This window comes from Ylistrum balloti, unplaced genomic scaffold (genome assembly GCF_031769215.1).
Source record: "Ylistrum balloti isolate Yb309-2 unplaced genomic scaffold, AGI_CSIRO_Ybal_v1 Utg369834, whole genome shotgun sequence".
NCBI classification, from domain to species: Eukaryota; Metazoa; Mollusca; class Bivalvia; order Pectinida; family Pectinidae; genus Ylistrum; species Ylistrum balloti.
In genome coordinates, this window is record NW_026781995.1 from 208,628 (window position 1) to 223,772 (window position 15,145).

Genomic DNA, 15,145 nt, shown 5'->3' on the forward strand with positions numbered 1-15,145 from the left:
GAAATGTTACTGGTATACTATGATGTTTACCTATCAGAAATGTTACTGGTATACTATGATGTTTACCTATCAGAAATGTTACTGGTATACTATGATGTTTACCTATCAGAAATGTTACTGGTATACATAATGTCCAGGGGCTAAAAAGTTCAATACATCACAAAATCAGTAATAAAAACTTTGATGATGATAAAAGTCTGTTAAGTTAGACAAATCCTAACGAACAATGTCCCATTATTGAAAACAAAGAGAGCACAGGAGCTCAGTTATGTACCCCCCCCCCCCCCCCCCAACCCAAAATCAGGAGATAAATTGTACATAAAATTTTCAATCGCGAAGTTTGGTCTAGGACCTTATAACTTGGACATTTGGTCACCAAAATCTGTTAAGATCAGAAAAGAATTTCACATCGGGAGATAATTTGTACATAAAATTTTCAATCGTGAAGTTTGGTCTAGGACCTTAAAACTTGGATGATGTTGTGAAGATGAACTAAATCTGTTTTGGGGTTCATGATGACGTTTGTAACTAACCGCTGAGTGATAACTACAAATAAAACACTGTAAGGATATGGAAGTATTATGCAAGGATACCATTATTGAAGTAATTCATGTGAACAGACAATGTAAATAAATTTGGCAGGGCATATCATAATTTGCACTAAATGGTCAAAACATCGGTAAAACAATGATAAACATGATTATTTCACAAAAATTCCATGGCACATTCTTCTGATGACTTAAGAACTACAAGGTGTTAATACTGATATCAAAATTATTGTAAAGACAAGTTTCTCAATTCTGAACGTAAAGTCCAGGTTTTCAGGTACCCCATCAAACACTCAAATTCAATTTCATGGACATCAAAGTTTCAATGACCACAGTATAATCCATATGCTGTAGAAAGGTTCAAGATCATAAATCTGATCCGTAGGTTGTACAACTTTCAACGCTAGTTGCTGTGGAAACTGAAGACACTGACGAGATGTCACTCATGTTACTGTCGAGAGATGAGCCAGACAGTTGTCTTCGCATGTGAGAGGTGCCCATAGTATTACCTCTCCGTGGACTAGCATATCGTCCCTTCCCTTTGTTTACAGCCAAACTGTAAGAGATCAACAGGAAAAGTAACTATAAAAACTGTATGATAGGGTGAGCATGTCTTCTATAAAAACTCTAGGATAAGGTGAGCATGTATTCTATAAAAACTAAAGGATATGGTGAGCATGTATTATATAAAAACTCCAGGTTATGGTGAGCATGTATTATATATCAACTCTAGGATATGGTAAGCATGTATTATATAAAAACTGTATGATAGGGTTAGCATGTATTCTATATAAACTCTAAAATAGAGCGAGCATGTATTATATAAAAACTCTAGGATAGGGTGAGCTATTTTTTTGTGAGCGTTACCAGAATGTGACCAACAGTACACTGGATATAATGTGGGGAAGGATCATTTTAAATGGTGAAATTTGCAAATGATAACACAAACCTGTTAGAAGGCAGTTCCTACTGTGACATACCTGTGGTCATACCTGTACTGTTCTGACTACAGTAATAACAGTTTTGGTTCCTACTGTGACATACCTGTGGTCTACAGTAAGAACAGTTTCGGTTCCTACTGTGACATACCTGTGGTCTACAGTAATAAGTCTTTTACATGTTTTACCTACTAACCTGTATTTGTTCTCTTTATTTTCCTCATAGTAGTTGATGTTCATTCCATCGTTTCCTCGGAGACACACCAGCTTTGTTCCCTCACAGTCACTTGTTGATACATACACCCCTCCAACTCTGATGGCTCGGCCAAGGTACCGCGGACAATGCATGTCTAGGATGGTTTGTTTTCCTCTGTGAAACATGGTAACAAACTCATAAACCAACATCATAATCCAGGGTATCATAAACTGAAGAATGAGCTCATGGATATTGTTAATGACGAGGAGGAGTATGTGACGAGTCTCTGATAAATGTGACATTGATATGTATGTGGAGTATGTGACGAGTCTCTGATAAATGTGACATTGATATGTATGTGGAGTATGTGACGAGTCTCTGATAAATGTGACATTGATATGTATGTGGAGTATGTGACGAGTCTCTGATAAATGTGACATTGATATGTATGTGGAGTATGTGACGAGTCTCTGATAAATGTGACATTGATATGTATGTGGAGTATGTGACGAGTCTCTGATAAATGTGACATTGATATGTATGTGGAGTATGTGACGAGTCTCTGATAAATGTGACATTGATATGTATGTGGAGTATGTGACGAGTCTCTGATAAATGTGTAAATGTGACATTGATATGTATGTGAGTATGTGACGAGTCTCTGGTAAATGTGACATTGATATGTGTATGTGATTGATATGTATGTGGAGTATGTCTCTGATAAATGTGACATTGATATGTATGTGGAGTATGTGACATTGATATGTATGTGAGTATGTGAGTCTCTGATAAATGTGACATTGATATGTATGTGGAGTATGTGACGAGTCTCTGATAAATGTGACATTGATATGTATGTGGAGTATGTGACGAGTCTCTGGTAAATGTGACATTGATATGTATGTGGAGTATGTGACGAGTCTCTGATAAATGTGACATTGATATGTATGTGGAGTATGTGACGAGTCTCTGATAAATGTGACATTGATATGTATGTGGAGTATGTGACGAGTCTCTGATAAATGTGACATTGATATGTATGTGGAGTATGTGACGAGTCTCTGGTAAATGTGACATTGATATGTATGTGGAGTATGTGACGAGTCTCTGGTAAATGTGACATTGATATGTATGTGGAGTATGTGACGAGTCTCTGATAAATGTGACATTGATATGTATGTGGAGTATGAGACGAGTCTCCATGCAAAATGGATGAAAATTACAAAAATAATTTGGGTGTATGAAATAAAAATCCAGAAAATAAAATCAGCTGAGAGATAAGACAGTACAAATCCGGAAATTAGGTAAGATGATTGTGTGTACCTTGTTTCATTTTTATCTGCAGGAACTGTAATACCCTGGACACTATTGAAGTAGATGATGTACAGAAATGGTTCGCTGTAACCTGTGGAAAGAAAATGTAACAGTAGTTTTTCAATGCCTTCACTACGAATTAGACCCAAGACCTCTGACTTTCTTGTCTAATGAATGAAATGGAAAGGTGTTCTTCCTTGTGAGGTCAGTAGGAATTAAATAGTAGTATACCGAATGAAATAATCCCTAACAGAAGGAATATATCCTCTAATTTTCCAAGAATAATAGCAATACTTGTGAATGCAAAAACAAGTATCTTTGTCCTTGAGGTATTTTAGCATGTAACCTAAACTGTATATCAACGGAGATGGCTAAACAAACTGGCTGACAACTTGTTTTGTGTAAGTCACATATGTTTTTCTACCAAGGTTCATGTATAAAACCAGCAGGAGGCCAGTAGCAGCTGCAAGTAACAGGTAGTTAACCTGCTTGGCTCGGCCAGACGACATATCGTGTCAGCTGCTGACATAAAACAAATATTTAGCTGGCAAGGAATGGTGCCAGAACACTAACATTCCTCAGTGAGACGATACTCAGACACAAGAGGAGTTGCAGGGATGGAAACTCACTCCAATATTGGACTGCCTGCAGAAACTGTCCTACATTTTGCAAAAGCCCTACAAGCACAAAGCCAGTGGTGCTTGTCCAGAATGTTGTGACATGTCCTTAAGAGATACATAGGTAGATTTAAACCTCACAATATTGGTTATTATTTATACTCTCATAACAGACAATGTTTTACCAAATGCTAAGGGAAGACAACTCCATTTCCAATCCTTGGGTCGGCTCCTTCTTCCTTTTATGTCAACAAAAACACCGAATTCTGAAACAGGCATTCAAAACATGAGATAATATATTATAGAATTGATATGATATTGCTGCACATAAAAAACATAATACTTTCTTTTGTAAAGAATTCTATACTTTTACTTTTATAATAGATATTTAAACCCAGAACCATTTATAAAATTATTCAGTTACCCGGGGTACAAATCAGGACATTACCATGGAAAGAGATGACATATGGAAAACATTACCGTGAAAACAGAGGAGGAATTCCAGAGGTAGTCCCTCGGGTGACACCTTCACAACATTTATTGGGAAGCTCTTGTGTATAGCTGCTCCAAATGCAGCAAAAGCAAGCGAGTTGTCCTTCTTATCCACAAATTCTGCCATTTAAATCAAAATCCAATTTCATGATAAATATTCATATTTAAAATTATCTCTGCCCTTACATAAAAAGAAAAAGTAACCCTGACCAAAGTTTTAATATATATCTACATATGAATATGTGAATTTGAAATTATTACCATAGACTAACTACACTTCTGATTTGTATCCTTTAAAATGACATACTCTCAAGTTTAAGGCTTTCTAACATATAGACCTTTGTACATAAAACCGTGTATCTATCTGAAGGTTAGAGAAGAACTGATGTCAATTTGGTTATACATAGAGATTTCATTATAAAGTAATGAGGGGTTGTAGAATACATTACCTGTCAGGGTTGGATGTTCGAGGTCAATGCGATAGAACTTGTCTGTCCCCACAATTACAAAGTCATTTGATATACACATACAGCTGCATGGTTCTGACGTCATCAGCTCCTGTAAAATTCAGGAATTCAGGAATATAATGTATACATTATATAATTATTAAACTATTAGTGTAGATACTATCTTGTCACAGAGTGAAGTCCTACTACACAGCAGGATCAACATTTATTCAGTTTTTCCATGTCCTAAATCGAAGGTAATATTATTCACTTTACTGGATTTAGACCCTCAGTAACACTGAGACACAAAACATACCACCAAGAGCTATATTTCAATATGATACATACAAAACAATTGTCATTTAGATTTCATTTTTGTGTATGGAGGTTTTACAATATATTATTGTAATTAACCAATCAAGATTTGTGTTACATCTCAAATGAATTCATGGTTTGCACAAAGAGATATCACATTTCCAAGACTTTTCTAGAACTTTTCCAGGATTTTTTAGAGATGGGAATCAAGTATTCTTGCTCAATTTTATGTGAGGTAATCACTACATTTCTGTGGTTTTATGTAGGATGTAACAATTGCAAAACAGAAAACAGGTATGACTCAAGATTTTATCACAACACTATTGAGATTTGTTTCTATAAACATTTCAAAACAAATGTATAATGTATTCAATTTTCATTTCAACACCTGGACTTTTCCAAGCTTAACACTGAATTCCAAGACTTTACCAAGCTTAAAACTGAATTCCAAGACTTTTTCAAGCTTAAAACTGAATTCCAAGACTTTACCAAGCTTAACACTGAATTCCAAGACTTTACCAAGCTTAACACTGAATTCCAAGACTTTACCAAGCTTAACACTGAATTCCAAGACTTTACCAAGCTTAACACTGAATTCCAAGACTTTACCAAGCTTAACACTGAATTCCAAGACCTTTCCAAGCTTAACACTGAATTCCAAGACTTTACCAAGCTTAACACTGAATTCCAAGACCTTTCCAAGCTTAACACTGAATTCCAAGACCTTTCCAAGCTTAACAATGAATTCCAAGACTTTACCAAGCTTAACACTGAATTCCAAGACTTTACCAAGCTTAACACTGAATTCCAAGACTTTACCAAGCTTAACACTGAATTCCAAGACTTTACCAAGCTTAACACTGAATTCCAAGACTTTACCAAGCTTAACACTGAATTCCAAGACTTTACCAAGCTTAACACTGAATTCCAAGACCTTTCCAAGCTTAACACTGAATTCCAAGACTTTTCCAAGCTGAAATTCAAGGACTTTTCATTTCTGTATGAACAATGACAATGGTATGAGGTAAAATATCAGACCTTTCTAACACAGAATGCACGGAGATCTGTGTTGTATTTTAGTATGACGACACGGTCCACCATTCCCACACACATATACAACGTGTCGTGGTGTCGCTTCACCTCCAACACTGTACAACCGAACATTCCCTCCACCTCGTCATAGTGAATGGGTGGTGACTCGTTTCCTGTGGCTTGATCTAACTTAATCTTTATCAACTTTTTATCTACCCATACCACTCGTCTGTTTTTACCTGCAAATAAGATCAATAATTCATTTATTCGTCTGTTTTTACCTGTAAATAAGATCAATAATTCATGTACAAGTCTGTTTTTACCTGTAAATAAGACAAATTATTCATGTATTCATCTGTTTTTATCTGTAAATAAGACAAGTTATTCATGTACAAGTCTGTTTTTACCTGTGAATAAGACAAATTATTCATGTATTCATCTGTTTTTATCTGTAAATAAGACAAGTTATTCATGTACAAGTCTGTTTTTACCTGTGAATAAGACAAATTATTCATGTATTCATCTGTTTTTATCTGTAAATAAGACAAGTTATTCATGTACGAGTCTGTTTTTACCTGTGAATAAGACAAATTATTCATGTATTCATCTGTTTTTATCTGTAAATAAGACAAGTTATTCATGTACAAGTCTGTTTTTACCTGTAAATAAGACAAATTATTCATGTATTCGTCTGTTTTTACCTGTAAATAAGACAAGTTATTCATATACAAGTCTGTTTTTACCTGTAAATAAGACAAATTATTCATGTATTCGTCTGTTTTTACCTGTAACTAAGATCAATAATTCATGTACAAGTCTGTTTTTACCTGTTTTTACAGGACAAATAATTCATGTATGTCTCTATATATTGTGTGATTACTTCATATTTAATATTAATTGACATTATTGTCTTGACATGAGACTATGTAACTACATGACTACAATGCATATGGTTACATAATACTGTGAAAATCACCTGATACAGTACTGCAGTTGAAAAGGTATTAACATGCAGGAGACACAATGCTTGGTGCAGCAATATAACACCTGGTCTAAAATGTATTCAAGTTGTTCAAGCACAATCCGTGGGAGAATATAAATAATTTCCTTACCCTGTTTCAGTTTGTGTACAACAGTAAACAACTGAATGATAACTTGTCTTACCTATCACCATGATAACCATGCCCACCGCACTGATAATCTCTATCTGATGGACACTTTTGAAGCCAGTTAACTTCGTCAATGTTGATGGCTTGCCTATTTGCATGCTGACTGCATACAATCCCTCATCAGCTCCCAACAGCAGCAACTGAAACAGAGTATATAAAATTTATATATCCTGGAAACATGTCCAAGTGCAGAACATGATATCACAATACTTAGATCAGGATGTGACAGTGCTGAGACACTGTGATCAAGGAATACTTTACTGATTGAGAATATTACCTGCTTGGAGAAAACTTTGGTACAGTTCAAATCCAGTCGTTTCTCACCCATCAACTCCATTATCACTGTAGTTTGTAATTTCTGTAAAGAGAATAAATTGAGAAACTGAGAGAACAATGTTATAGAAGAAAGTATCTGGTTCTATCCATCATCCTCCTACAGTAAGAGTTGTGTGTCTCAATCCAGGCTAACATAACTAAGTATCTGGTTCTATCAATCATCCTCCTACAGTAAGAGTTGTGTCTCAATCCAGGCTAACATAACTAAGTATCTGATTCTATCAATCATCCTCCTGCAGTAATAGATGTGGGTCTCAATCCAGGCTAACATAACTAAGTATCTGCTTCTATCAATCATTCTCCTACAGTAAAAGATGTGTGTTTCAATCCAGGCTAACATAACTAAGTGTCTGATTCTATCAATCATTCTCCTACAGTAAGAATTGTGTGTCTCAATCCAGGCTAACATAACTAAGTATCTGGTTCTATCAATCATTCTCCTACAGTAAGAATTGTGTGTCTCAATCCAGGCTAACATAACTAAGTATCTGATTCTATCAATCATCCTCATACAGTAATAGTTGTGTGTCTCAATCCAGGCTGACATAACTAAGTATCTGGTTCTATCAATCATCCTCCTACAGTAATAGTTGTGTGTCTCAATCCAGGCTGACATAACTAAGTATCTGATTCTATCAATCATCCTCATACAGTAATAGTTGTGTGTCTCAATCCAGGCTGACATAACTAAGTATCTGGTTCTATCAATCATCCTCCTACAGTAATAGTTGTGTGTCTCAATCCAGGCTGACATAACTAAGCATCTGATTCTATCAATCATTCATTACTGTTTGAAGTTCTACCTGTCTTTTCACACCGTCATTTTTCTGAAAGTTTTTCACTGCGCCTTCGAAACATGCGACCCACTTGGACTTTTCTGAGAAGTTCATAGCCATCAGGTATAAAACTCTGCAAAAGGAAAGAGAAACACACTTTAACACATAATAAAGCTATATCTAGTGATGTCACAACCCTATTGTGACTAGTGGAGTGAGAGTGAGCTGTCTTTTCTCATGGAGTTATCTTTCCTTGGATAATTTGTTATTCTACAAGACATGTATGTCTCTGCTTCTATATCACTAGAATCTGATTCAGATAAGTGTAGGACTTAATCATATGATTCTATAGTGTAAATATGAACAAAATCTCAAGATATAAAATTGATTCATCACAGAATGTAACAAAATGCGACCTGACAGATAAAAATGGGTAACACCTGCCTTCCTGCTATGACTGTTCCAGATGCCTGTTAACATACCTGCCAGGCCAACATGTGGTCAGTGGTTCATGCTCCACCTTGATAACATGGCTAAGGTCTGTGAGGGCAGTATTGGGAAGCTCTGCTGCACTGATGGCACTGTGTACTGTCACATCCGTCTCCTGAGGATTCAGCTGGAAGGAATCTACAGGATTGGCGTCTTTTTCGTTGTTGTATAACATAAGGATGTTGTCTTCCAGCGACGCCCACTTCTTCTCCCATCCCTGTGTCCCTGTACTATAACAGAGAAACCACAAACTTGTGAAAGGAAATCGGTTAGAATTATCATCTGATATATTTTTTAATATAGTTCATCAATTACATAATTTGCTGTGTGTTCAATATTCATAGAAAGTGAATATATTCTCCATTGCAATAATATCTTCTTTTTTAAAACTTTTAAACTAAAATATCTAGAAATTGCATTAGTATGAATATAACTGGCGATAGGCATCTTAATTATACAAAATATGAATTTTGGTTTTGCAAAAATGCAAAGAAAGTATTAAGGTTCTGGCAATTGATTGTGAAAACATATGATCATTCTTTGCACCACATGAGATTAAACCATCTGATAATCAATTAATTTTAATTATCATCCCATCACTACCACAAATCCTTGAGAGGGTCCGTAATAGCTTGTAATATTGAAGATTCTGTATGTATATGTATTGTACATGGATATTAAGTAGAAGTCCTTTGTATGTAAGTGTATAATACCTGGGTTTTTTGTGGAAACCCTATGTGTTTGTGTATAGTACCTGGGTGTCTAGAGGAAACCATATGTGTTTGTGTATAGTACCTGGGTGTCTAGAGGAAACCCTATGTATGTTTGTGTATAGTACTTTGGTGTCTAGAGGAAACCATATGTGTTTGTGTATAGTACCTGGGTGTCTAGAGTAAACCATGTGTATGTTTGTGTATAGTACTTGGGTGTCTAGAGTAAACCATGTGTATGTTTGTGTATAGTACTTGGGTGTCTAAAGGAAACCCTATGTATGTTTGTGTATATTACTTGGGTGTCTAGAGGAAACCCTATGTATGTTTGTGTACAGCAGTGATATGAGGTAGTATATATTTAATCAATACCTGGGTACTTTCAGGAATCCCTTCATGTGTATAGGTCGATCATCCTTACACAGAGATACCTTTCTGTTGACTGGAGTGTCATCATCACGGCTCATTATTTCCTGGAAATGTTGAACATATTCTGTAGGGAGGCCACACGTGGCAGGAGCCGCTGACAGACACTTTGGGTGGCACACCATGTGACACTCTGAAAGGATATATGTTCATGACATTATCATTGCTAAAGCAATCTCATAATTACTTTCTATACAGCAGGGATCCTAAGAGCTATGAAATAAAGACAAAACATGAAATAAAACTTTGCATGTGTTATTAATGAATAGTCATTATCTTCAAAATTTTGTCAAAAAGCTTTTTTCATGGTTATTGATGAAAAAGTTTGTTATCACAAAAGAATTCTTAAGTAGAAAGTTAGTTCTGTCACTTATCTGACACTTCAACACTTCATTTTCTGTCACAAGGGAAAAGCTGTTGTTTTATAGTTTTATATCTACAAACTATTTCCCTCCATACAAGCTTTTGTCACCTGATTGAAAGTATTAGATATGAAAATATTTGCTCTACTTTTAATCCATGCACTGGGAATTCCCTGTTAATAGCACAATTACGATGACAAACCTTGACACTTGGATGCCTGTTTGACAAAAGGTACACTGCCGAGACACACAGCACACTTTGTGGCACGTGTATTGAGCCCGGTGACGAAGCGGTGTGGAATGTTATGGTGCATCCTCTGACTAGGTGTCTGGGGCAGGCGGTAGGAGTACATACTGCTAGCTCTCTTAACACTGGGGGTCAGGAGATTGACAGGGGCAGAGTGAGCTGAAGGTGACCTGACTAAAGCTGCCACAGCAGCCCTGTCATTTGGTGTCAGGGTTTCATTCTCCTTCAGCGATCCAACCAACTTAAGCACTGAAAATACAACACACTTAACATGTATTGAATCTTGCTTTTGCTGATTTCATGGGGAGATGAATCAAGCTGCTCTTAGGACAAATTCAACACATGTTTTTGTCTCAAGAGCAAATCAATTCATCATGCTTATAATTAACTTAAGACATTTTTTTCATGTTATATATTTATATTTTAGACACTAGGATATGTGGAAGAAAGATGACTAAACTGAGTCCTACAGTCATCTCCCACGTTATATATATATATATTTTAGACACTAGGATATGTGGAAGAAAGATATCTAAACAGTCCTACAGTCGTCTCCATATATATATAAACAACATAATCAAATTATAATAACTGATTTTGTCAATATATTTTAGACACTAGGATATGTGGAAGAAAGATATCTAAACAGTCCTACAGTCGTCTCCCACATTATATATTTATATTTTAGACACTAGGATATGTCAGTCCTACAGTCGTCTCCCACGTTATATATTTATATTTTAGACACTAGGATATGTGGAAGAAAGATGACTAAACTGAGTCCTACAGTCATCTCCCACGTTATATATATATATTTTAGACACTAGGATATGTGGAAGAAAGATATCTAAACAGTCCTACAGTCGTCTCCCATGTTATATATATATATATTTTAGACACTAGGATATGTGGAAGAAAGATATCTAAACAGTCCTACAGTCGTCTCCCACGTTATATATATATATTTTAGACACTAGGATATGTGGAAGAAAGATATCTAAACAGTCCTACAGTCGTCTCCCACGTTATATATATATATATTTTAGACACTAGGATATGTGGAAGAAAGATATCTAAACAGTCCTACAGTCGTCTCCCACGTTATATATTTATATTTTAGACACTAGGATATGTGGAAGAAAGATATCTAAACAGTCCTACAGTCGTCTCCCACGTTATATATATATATATTTTAGACACTAGGATATGTGGAAGAAAGATATCTAAACAGTCCTACAGTCATCTCCCACGTTATATATATATATTTTAGACACTTGGATATGTGGAAGAAAGATATCTAAACAGTCCTACAGTCGTCTCCCACGTTATATATTTATATTTTAGACACTTGGATATGTGGAAGAAAGATATCTAAACAGTCCTACAGTCGTCTCCCACGTTATATATATATATTTTAGACACTTGGATATGTGGAAGAAAGATATCTAAACAGTCCTACAGTCGTCTCCCACGTTATATATATATATTTTAGACACTTGGATATGTGGAAGAAAGATATCTAAACAGTCCTACAGTCGTCTCCCACGTTATATATATATATTTTAGACACTTGGATATGTGGAAGAAAGATATCTAAACAGTCCTACAGTCATCTCCCACGTTATATATATATATTTTAGACACTAGGATATGTGGAAGAAAGATAACTAAACAGTCCTACAGTCGTCTCCCACGTTATATATTTATATTTTAGACACTTGGATATGTGGAAGAAAGATATCTAAACAGTCCTACAGTCGTCTCCCACGTTATATATTTATATTTTAGACACTTGGATATGTGGAAGAAAGATGACTAAACTGAGTCCTACAGTCGTCTCCCACGTATATATATATATATTTTAGACACTAGGATATGTGGAAGAAAGATATCTAAACAGTCCTACAGTCGTCTCCCACGTTATATATTTATATTTTAGACACTAGGATATGTGGAAGAAAGATATCTAAACAGTCCTACAGTCGTCTCCCACGTTATATATTTATATTTTAGACACTAGGATATGTGGAAGAAAGATATCTAAACAGTCCTACAGTCGTCTCCCATGTTATATATATATATTTTAGACACTAGGATATGTGGAAGAAAGAGAAAGTCTCCCACGTTATATATATATATATTTTAGACACTAAGATATGTGGAAGAAAGATAACTATACAGTCCTACAGTCGTCTCCCACGTTATATATATATATTTTAGACACTAGAATATGTGGAAGAAAGATATCTAAACAGTCCTACAGTCGTCTCCCACGTTATATATATATATTTTAGACACTAGGATATGTGGAAGAAAGATATCTAAACAGTCCTACAGTCGTCTCCCACGTTATATATTTTAGACACTAGGATATGTGGAAGAAAGATATCTAAACAGTCCTACAGTCGTCTCCCATGTTATATATATATATTTTAGACACTAGGATATGTGGAAGAAAGATATCTAAACAGTCCTACAGTCGTCTCCCACGTTATATATTTATATTTTAGACACTAGGATATGTGGAAGAAAGATATCTAAACAGTCCTACAGTCATCTCCCACGTATATATATATATATTTTAGACAAGGATATGTGGAAGCTAAAAACAGTCGTCTCCCACGTTATATATTTATATTTTCAATGTGATTTAATTCTTACTATCAATATTATATTTTACAAATCTGGAGCCAATTTCTTGTTTATAAAAACAATTTATTTAAAGTTTAGCATCAAATGCACAAGATTTATCCCGCCGTACAGAATCTGTAAAGGATGCATTCATTCACCCATTTTATTATTAATATTAATCTAATCAAATTCCTGGACAAATGAAACAGGCTAAATTTGATTGTTTCACTGCGATCAACTTCAGTAGAAACTGAAATATAAATTGATAAATCAAAATAGAAACCTTCTGGAGTATCATATATAACAAATATCTGTAAAAATAATATATAACAGTTCTGTGTAGGATTATATATAACAGGTCTGTGTAGGATTATATACAACAGTTCTGTGTAGGATTATATATAACAGTTCTGTGTAGGATTATATATAACAGTTCTGTGTAGGATTATATACAACAGTTCTGTGTAGGATTCTATATAACAGTTCTGTGTAGGATAATATATAACAGTTCTGTGTAGGATTCTATATAACAGTTCTGTGTAGGATTATATATAACAGTTCTGTGTAGGATTATATATAACAGTTCTGTGTAGGATTATATATAACAGGTCTGTGTAGGGTTATATATAACAGTTCTGTGTAGGATTATATATAACAGTTCTGTGTAGGATTATATATAACAGTTCTGTGTAGGATTATATATAGCAGTTCTGTGTAGGATTATATATAACAGTTCTGTGTAGAATTATATATAACAGTTCTGTGTAGGATTATATATAACAGTTCTGTGTAGGATTATATATAACAGTTCTGTGTAGGATTATATACAACAGTTCTGTGTAGGATTATATATTACAGTTCTGTGTAGGATTATATATAGCAGTTATGTGTAATATTATACAGGACCTTTCTCTAAAACATTTTGAGCAAAAGATCTAAATGCAGAATTTTTTAAGGAAATGTTTTTCGTTAGAGGCGAGGCATTCTCTCATTTTTATTTGCTGTACAGAACTCTTCCACTGAAAATGCTTAAATTAGCACAAGGAACCAAACCTGTCCACCCATAACCACAAAATACTGATAAGCAGATATACTTCAGCATTACAAAGACACCGCAGATAATACAAGAGTATAGTTTGTCCTGAGTACACGAGATAATTACCCCTACCTGACTGTTTTTTCTCCGGAGCTCCAACAGGTGTGGTGTTCTGTTCACACCCTGATAGAAGGTAATAAACCATGTTGGATGTTATATTTATAAATCACAGACCCTTGTAGTAGAGCTCCACCTAATATACAGTCTTTACATAAGCTTTTTTTAAAGTTTTTTTTTTTTTGCCATTTTTTAAGTTTCAAGACACCACAAGTCTCCATAACTTATAAACCTCATAAAAATGTATTTCAGCTTTCCTAAACCAACTAATTTCTCTTTTGAAACACCCAAAGAAAACATGAAATTCTCTTACCAAGCAAACATAAAGCTGGGTCCAATCCTAGTTTATAACTTAAACTAATTTCTTCCTAACTGTATTTCTATCCTACATTAATTACATATTTTAATTGGTGTACCATTCTGTCATTTTTGTCAATTTGACATAACACTGAGACATTCTATATATATATATGGATGGGAAGGACTGTTATTTCATGAAAAAGTCATCAGTATCATTAATTTCTTTGCACAGCCTGATTTATCACTACAGTAATTCTACTAATCAACACAATGTATACAGTTGTGGCATTAAACTTTCCAATCCACTGATACAGAATGACCACTGCCATCAAACTGACTATATAAACTACCGGTTTCATTATACCATACTTACATTCATTAGCCTGTGTAAACTTTTCCTGTCTCAGTTTCTCGTTCTGCTCCTGAAGCTTATTGCAGCGCTTTCGTTCCTGGTCAAGTGCTGACTGTAGATCAAGGAAAGGTATTGGATTTCCAGGGCTAACTACATCCTTAGATTTACCACTTCCAAACAGCTTACTGCCCGACTACAACAAACAGTGACACAATTACCACTCCCAAACAGTTTACTGCCTACTGCCCGACTACAACAAACAGTGATACAATTACCACCCCCAAACAGTTTACTGC

At 35.0% G+C, this 15,145-nt stretch overlaps 1 protein-coding gene across 1 annotated transcript in view; it reads right to left on the reverse strand.

Moving 5' to 3' along the window:
- Positions 1-369: 369 nt before the first annotated feature.
- LOC132545258 (citron Rho-interacting kinase-like) overlaps positions 370-15,145 on the reverse strand; it is a 40,251-nt gene continuing 25,475 nt past the window's right edge. Inside the window, exons 31-45 of the mRNA XM_060208932.1 lie at positions 14,871-15,042; positions 14,213-14,263; positions 10,369-10,662; positions 9,751-9,937; positions 8,662-8,898; positions 8,207-8,312; positions 7,345-7,425; positions 7,063-7,207; positions 5,905-6,137; positions 4,555-4,663; positions 4,094-4,225; positions 3,799-3,879; positions 3,006-3,087; positions 1,683-1,856; positions 370-1,104 (exon numbers count right to left, since the gene is read on the reverse strand). Coding sequence (XP_060064915.1) covers positions 915-1,104; positions 1,683-1,856; positions 3,006-3,087; positions 3,799-3,879; positions 4,094-4,225; positions 4,555-4,663; positions 5,905-6,137; positions 7,063-7,207; positions 7,345-7,425; positions 8,207-8,312; positions 8,662-8,898; positions 9,751-9,937; positions 10,369-10,662; positions 14,213-14,263; positions 14,871-15,042 — 2,274 coding nt within the window. The 3' untranslated portion in view covers positions 370-914. The remainder of the gene's footprint in view (positions 1,105-1,682; positions 1,857-3,005; positions 3,088-3,798; positions 3,880-4,093; positions 4,226-4,554; positions 4,664-5,904; positions 6,138-7,062; positions 7,208-7,344; positions 7,426-8,206; positions 8,313-8,661; positions 8,899-9,750; positions 9,938-10,368; positions 10,663-14,212; positions 14,264-14,870; positions 15,043-15,145) is intronic.